The sequence below is a fragment of the Gavialis gangeticus genome, unplaced genomic scaffold (genome assembly GCF_001723915.1).
Source record: "Gavialis gangeticus isolate Ggan-Ray unplaced genomic scaffold, GavGan_comp1, whole genome shotgun sequence".
Taxonomy (NCBI): Eukaryota; Metazoa; Chordata; order Crocodylia; family Gavialidae; genus Gavialis; species Gavialis gangeticus.
In genome coordinates, this window is record NW_017729032.1 from 2,071,193 (window position 1) to 2,077,921 (window position 6,729).

General features: G+C 46.4%; 1 protein-coding gene across 1 annotated transcript in view; it reads left to right on the plus strand.

The window, feature by feature from the left end:
* Positions 1 to 6,729, plus strand: part of UVRAG (UV radiation resistance associated) — a 210,880-nt gene that overhangs the window by 38,269 nt on the left and 165,882 nt on the right. Inside the window, exon 6 of the mRNA XM_019524976.1 lies at positions 3,253 to 3,338. Coding sequence (XP_019380521.1) covers positions 3,253 to 3,338 — 86 coding nt within the window. The remainder of the gene's footprint in view (positions 1 to 3,252; positions 3,339 to 6,729) is intronic.

A 6,729-nucleotide genomic window follows, 5' to 3' on the forward strand; every position in this document is an offset into this window, starting at 1 on the left:
TGCAATATCCTTACAACAGGAATTATCAGCTGTGCATCTTGTACCTAAATGGAATTTCAGTATTGATGTACTGTTGTTGCCAGCAGTTTCAAATGTTAACTCTTCTGCTTGTCTTAATTGGAGAAGCATTTAAGCAGTCATTCCTGAATTATGGTATGTACGCTACACTGTTCCTGGCCTCCCTTTTCACTTAAATTTGATAAAGATGCCTGGTGGGCCAGACAACCTGAGAATTGAGTATGAAAGTGGTCCCCTGGTCTAATAACATAGTGGTTCCCAACCCTGGAGTTTTTAAATCAATAGACAAAAAATGGCCACAACACTTGGGAGGCCTACATCACTGCCAGTGCACACACAACTACCAGTTACAAATCTAAACCTCCACATACGCTAAATCCAGAGCGCAGGTGAAGCTGCCCCTGCTGCAGCTCTCTAGTGCGTGAGGGACTGAAACTAGCAGCAGGGGGCAGTCCTAAAGCATCCTCACAGTCTCCACTGCAGGTTTGGAGTATGTGTTTTTGGCAGCAGTCTCAAGAACACTGTAGAGGCAGTGTAGACAGCCCTTATGGTTAGGGAAAAGGGGCTTTAAGGTGACCAGATTACACCAGTTATAAAAGTTAAGCTATATCATCATCTAATATACATGTATATTTAAAGTTAATCTTCAGGCTTAATAGCCAGTTAAAACAGACTTTAGATTCAAATTTTGGTTTGTTTTTTAAAGACGTTTCTTGCAAGCAAATGCCACTTGCTATTTTTATGGAGGCTCTAAGCACTGCATAATTTGAAGCGACAATGACAATCGGTAAAAGCTTTTTTGGAAATGAGACTCAAGCTGTAAAACACTTTGGAAATTGATTCTGTTAGAGAATTTCAGGCCTGCAGGGCACCTTAAAGGTCATTTAGTCCAACCTCTTTCAGAGATTTGGGATCTGCTTTTCTTAAACCATCCTAGCTAAATGCCTATTCAGCCCCTTGAAAAAGATATTTTGATCTTCCAGCTTGTCCTCTACTCCATCTTCTCTTATGGTAATGGGCACTGAAAGTTCATCTCTGTCTTCCACCTGGAGTTGTGGCCTCAGGCCCTCCAATGTGGAGACATGCAAGGTGACTTTATGGGTTTTTTCCTGTCCCTACTTGCCTATCTTACCAGTCAGGTCCTGACTACTCTGCAAAGGTAGCCTGTCAGAATGTGTTTCAGGATATCTCAGGCAAGATGGGCTCCTCTGGCTTGCAGGCACAGCTTGCTGTACCTGGTGACTGTTGAATAGTGCAGTGGATAGAAGAGGGAGACCCTTATGGAGTGAGGGTAGTGGCGGAATGACCCCTCCTTTAATGAAGTTGGAGGTTCCCCCTTCCTTTTTCACATTGTGGTTTGTGCAGACAGTCAGCTGAGGGTAGCAAGTCAGCCTTCCTTTTGGCTCCTGCTTTTTGTTGTGGGGCACCAGAAGGTAGTTACCTGGATGGACTCTTGTAGCAGGATGGGTCAAGTAGATGGGCTCTGGCATGCTCATACTGATATGAAGCTTTCCCTTTCTGAAGCTCCTTCTTCTCAGTTCCCTTCCTACTCTTAAACATAGCATGCCTGAGAAGGACTGACATGAAACAAAACCTACTGGACCACATCAACGTGGTGGCAGTCAGGCCATGAAAGTCTCTTGCTTTGTGTTAGTCCTTCAGTCACAGACTTGGGTGAGGAGGTCTTCTTTTTCAAGGTCTTTCCAAAGATGGATCCTGCACTTCAAACTCCAAACGTGCAGCACCTTGTGAAAGAAAGTGAGAACCTGAAGAAAGAATATCTCCTTCGGAGATGTTACCCAATAACACTTGTTGTATTGGTGTCTAGATATTTAGAACATATCTTAATTTGCTGTATTGTCAGTGTTGGGCGAGCTCTGGTGTAGTGTGTATTTTCAGTGGAAAGATGAAGTCCCTTCCACTTATCTACTGGGGCCAAAGCAGCTCTGCCTGAGGACTTCAGAGCACTTTACTGTTAGCTAAGCCATATTTTGGGCTTTTGAGGAAAAGAGGGCATATAGATAAGAACTGCATCTCCCTCACTAAAGCACAGCTTTTTCTGTTATGGAAAGCATTTAACCATGTGCTGAAAACCTAGTAGCGGTCTCCTTTTCTCTCTGCATCTCCAGTATCAAATGGAAAGTGCTTCAGGGACCTGGAAGTTCTGACCCTCGTTTACAAAAATGTTAGGATATTTAATGGCACTGTTGGGCCCTTCATCCAAAGCTGTCTGACTATTGTGTGTTGTGCAACACAATGCTGTAATACTGAGCGGGAGTACTGCATTATTACTGACTCTGCAGAACAAGCTGTGAATGTGCCTGACCTGACCTGACTTGAAATTGTCTGAAGGCTGACAATTGGTGCACAAGGCAGCATAGCTATATGGCAAAATGAGAAAGGCAGAACTTTGTGCCAGTCAGATCTGGCTCATCAGGAGTCCAACACTTCTAGGATGCTTCCATGTCTTCCTTGGGAGACTACTTCTGTGACTCTCATGAGTATTTATGGGAGAGGATAAGCAATGGCATTTATGACCTGCTGTTTTAGTGTCATACATGAGGACAGGCTTTCTTTCAAGACTTTCTGTAAGTCTCGCTGAATTCAGTGTTCAGAGCTGAAGCTGGAGGTTTCAGTGAATGACATTGGAACGTTTAACATGTCTTTGCATAAATGGTATTAGACAACTTGTGTGACAGGATTACACAAGTAGCAGTGGAAGACTAGAACTTGTCTGCAAGTAGCCTTTGTTGTTAGTAGTTAACGTTAAACTCCACGTGCTCCCACACTGAGCCCGGTGCATACCCAGAAGAAGCATCTCATTAGTTGGACCTCATTAGTTGGACCTGGCTCACCCAATGTCTGTATAAATCAGGCACTTTAGTGGGGCTTTTTTGGTACTTTTTATCTAATAGCTGATTGAATTAGCTTTAGATGAAAGCACCGAAAAGCCCTGCTGAAGCACCTGATCTCTATAGGTGCTACAGAGCTGGGTCGAAGTAATGTGCTGCTGCTTCTGGTAAAGCACGTTATTTTTTTGTTAATGTCTGCAAGCAGCCTAAATATATTAAGCTTAACTACAAGTAGCACGGTCTAGTTCATCCAGTGCTCATAGTTACTTGTCACATGTGTTCACCACAACTGTTTAGATAGTTGCACTGGTGTTCAGAAAATGCAGATTCGTCTTCGAAGAAGAAGGAAAAAATGACTCTCCTCTCTCTTCTTTGCCTTCAGGATCACTCAGGTACCCAGAAGAATAGTCTTCTCCAGGTGGATCAGAACTGTGTTCGTAACTCATACGATGTCTTCTCTCTGCTCAGGTAAGGCTTTTTGTTTTTGGAATAATCCTGTGCAACTTGTTGAACTGCTCAGTGTATGAGGAAATGAAATCTATAACCTTTTTTAAAAAGGGAACTGTTTCTGGACTGAAACACACTTTAGGGAAGTGCCTAACTGGTGCAGCGTTACCACTGCTAGTAACCCGGGAGCACTAGCTGTCAGGAGGGCACTTGTCTTTTACCCCAGTGTCATTAAACCTCTGTGTAACAGAGATTTAAAGTCAAGCCAGCTTGTGTAGCTTGCAGTCCCAGAGCCCTGTGCATTCCACATCCAACAGCTATGGAATCTACTTCCTGTGCTAAGCTCTGCAGAAAGCCCCTTGTCTGCTCCGCTCCACAAAGTGAAAGCAGATGAAACTAATTTTTAAAAAAATTGGCGATAAAAAATGTACCCTGGCTCTTTCTAAAGCAGGGCTTGGCAACATATGACCTGCACGCTTAGTCTAGCCTGTGGAGCCATAGCCGTGCTGGGGCTGAACATTAAGGAGCAGCGCAGGGGCCAGGGAGCTGGAAGTTATGCCTGCACTGCTGCAACTGCTATCCGTGCCCCTTCCTGCTTCGCAGCCATGTCTATGCTGCATCCTTGGGGGAGTTGGAAGCTGTGGACCTATTGCTGTCACTTCCCACTGTACCCCGCTCTACCACTTCTCCTCTCCCCTGCTGCTTCGCTGAGATGGGAGCACAGCTTCCAGCCAAAGGGGAGCTGTGCTGGTCCTGGGCTGGGTAGTGGGGTGAGGGGAGTGTGGGTTTGGAGAAGCTACACTTGGATCACACCTAGGAGGGGGGCAGCAGGCTGGGAGAAGTTGATGTGGTTTGGACATGGATCATAGTTGCATGACTAGCAGGGGCAGTGTTGTCTTTCCCCAAGTCCCCCAGCCTCTGCACTGCTGAAGCCACCAGGTCTGCACCAGGTTAGAGGTGGATTGTTCTGGCCCATTGCTTGAAAATGGTTACCAGCCCCTTAAGTAGTAGAAGGATGGGATAATGCAGTAGCCAGAAGAAAGAGTGCTGTTTAGTTCGTGCATTCTTCTGATGACTGACTTACTTGTGCTCACTTTGGGAATGGATCCACATAGTGATCCACACGGACACAGTAGATTTCCTGTCGAGAAGTATTTTGGATTTCAGGTACTCTGTATGGGTACAGCAGTCTCCCTCTGTCAATCACAGTGCAGAATGGGAACTTTATTTTCCATCATGTACTTTATATGACTCAGTGGGGAAAGTTAAGGTCAAACAAGTAGGACGAATGGGAAGTCCCTGCAATCACAGAACTATGATGAGATCAGGATCGCAGAGACTTGGTGGGAGCTCACATGCCTGGAGCAGTGTCACTGTTGGAGGTCGCTGGGGAGAGCAACAAGGGTGGTGTCGTGGTGGGTGTGTGCTGTAGACCACCAGACCAGGAGGATGAGGTTGTTGAGGCTTTCTTGAAACAGCTAGCAGACATTTCCCCATCACAGGCCCTGATTCTCACAGGGAGCTTCAGTCACCTGCTGGGAGGGCAATACAGCAGTGCTCAGGAAATCCAGGATGTTTTTTTGGAGAGTGTTGGAGACAGCTTCCTGGTGCAAGTGCTGAGAGGCCACTAGGAGCCATGCCCTTCTTGATCTGCTGCTCACAAATAGGGAAGACTTGGTAGAGAACGTTGAAGTGGATGACAGCTTGGGCACAGTGACCATGAGATGATTGCGCTCAGGCTCCTGAGGAAAAGAAGGAAGGAGAGCAGCTGAGTAAGGACCCTGAGCTTCAAAAAAGCAGACTTCAGCTCCCTCAGAGAACTGTTGGGCAGGATCCCCTGGGAAGCCAGGCTTTCGGGGGCGGGGGGAAGGACTGCAGCAGAGCTGGGTGTATTTTAAAGAAACCTTACTGAGAGTGCAGCAGTGAACCATCCCAAAGACAGGAAGAATAGCAGGGAACTCTTCAGGGAGCTAAAACACAAAATAGAAGCTGATAAGAAGTGGAAACTTGGACACATAGCTAGGGAGTCATATAAGAGCATTGCTCGGGCATGCAGGGATGAAATCAGGAAGGCCAAAGTGCAATTGGGGTTGCAGCTAGCAAGGGATGTGAAGGGTAACAAAAAGGGTTTCTACAAGTATGTCAGCAACAAGAGGGAGGTCAGAGAAAATATGGGTCCCTTACTTTTGGGGGAGACAACCTAGTGACAGACGATGAGGAAAAGGCTAAAGTACTCAATGCCTCTTTTTACAGGCAAAAAGGTCCCAGACTACTGCACCTGGCAGCACAGTTTGGGGAAGAGGTGAGCAGCTGACAGTGGTAACAGAACAGGTTAGGGACTATTTAGGAAAGCAGGAGGGGTACAAATTCATGGGGACAGAAGTGATGCACCTGAGGGTGCTGAGGGAGTTTGACTGATGTGATTGCAGAGCCGCAAGCTATTATCTTTGACAATTCGTGGTGATTGGGAGAGGTCCCACACTATTGGAAATGGGCAAATATAGTGCTTATCTTTAAGAAAAGGAAGATCTGGGGAACTACAGACCCATCATCCTCACCTCAGTCCCTCGAAAAATCATGGTGCAGATCCTCAAGGAATCCATTTCTAAGCACTGGAGGAGAAGAAGGTGTTGGGAACAGTCGGCATGGATTCACCAAGGGGAAGTCATGTCTGACCAACCTGATAGCCTTATGAGATTAATGGCTCTGTGGATGTGGGGAGACCAGTGGATGTGGTGTACCTTGATTATTATTATTATTTATTTATTTTTTTAAGCAAGGCTTTTGATTGAAGTCTCTCACAACATTCTCAAGCTCAGGAAGTACTGGCTAGATGAATGGACTGTAAGGTGGATAGAAAAGTGGCTGGAGCATGGGTCTCAGAGGGTAGTAATCAATGGCTTGAAGTCTAGTTGACAGCCGGTATCAAGTGGAGTGACCCAGGGGTTGGATCTGGGGCCAGTTTTGTTCAGTGTCTCTTCATCAGTGACCTGGAAGACGGGATGGAGCGCACTCTCAGCAAGTTTGCAGATGACACCAGTCTTGGGGGAGTAGTAGATATGCTGGAGAGTAGGGCTAGGATTCAACAAGACTTAGAGAAATTGGAGGATTGGGTCAAAAGAAATCTCATGAGGTTCAACAAGGAGAGAGTGGTGGTGGATGGGTCATTTTCAACCTGGAGGGATGTGGGCAGTGGAGTCCCCCAGGGCTCGGTCCTAGGGCCTGCACTGTTCAACATCTTCATCAGTGACTTGGACAAGGGGGTGAAAAGCACCCTGTTCAAATTTGCGGATGGCACTAAGATGTGGGGAGAGGTGGGCATGCTAGAAGGGTGGGACAGGCTACAACTAGACCTGGACAGGTTACAGGGATGGGTGGATGAGAATAGGATGGGATTCAATACTGACAAGTG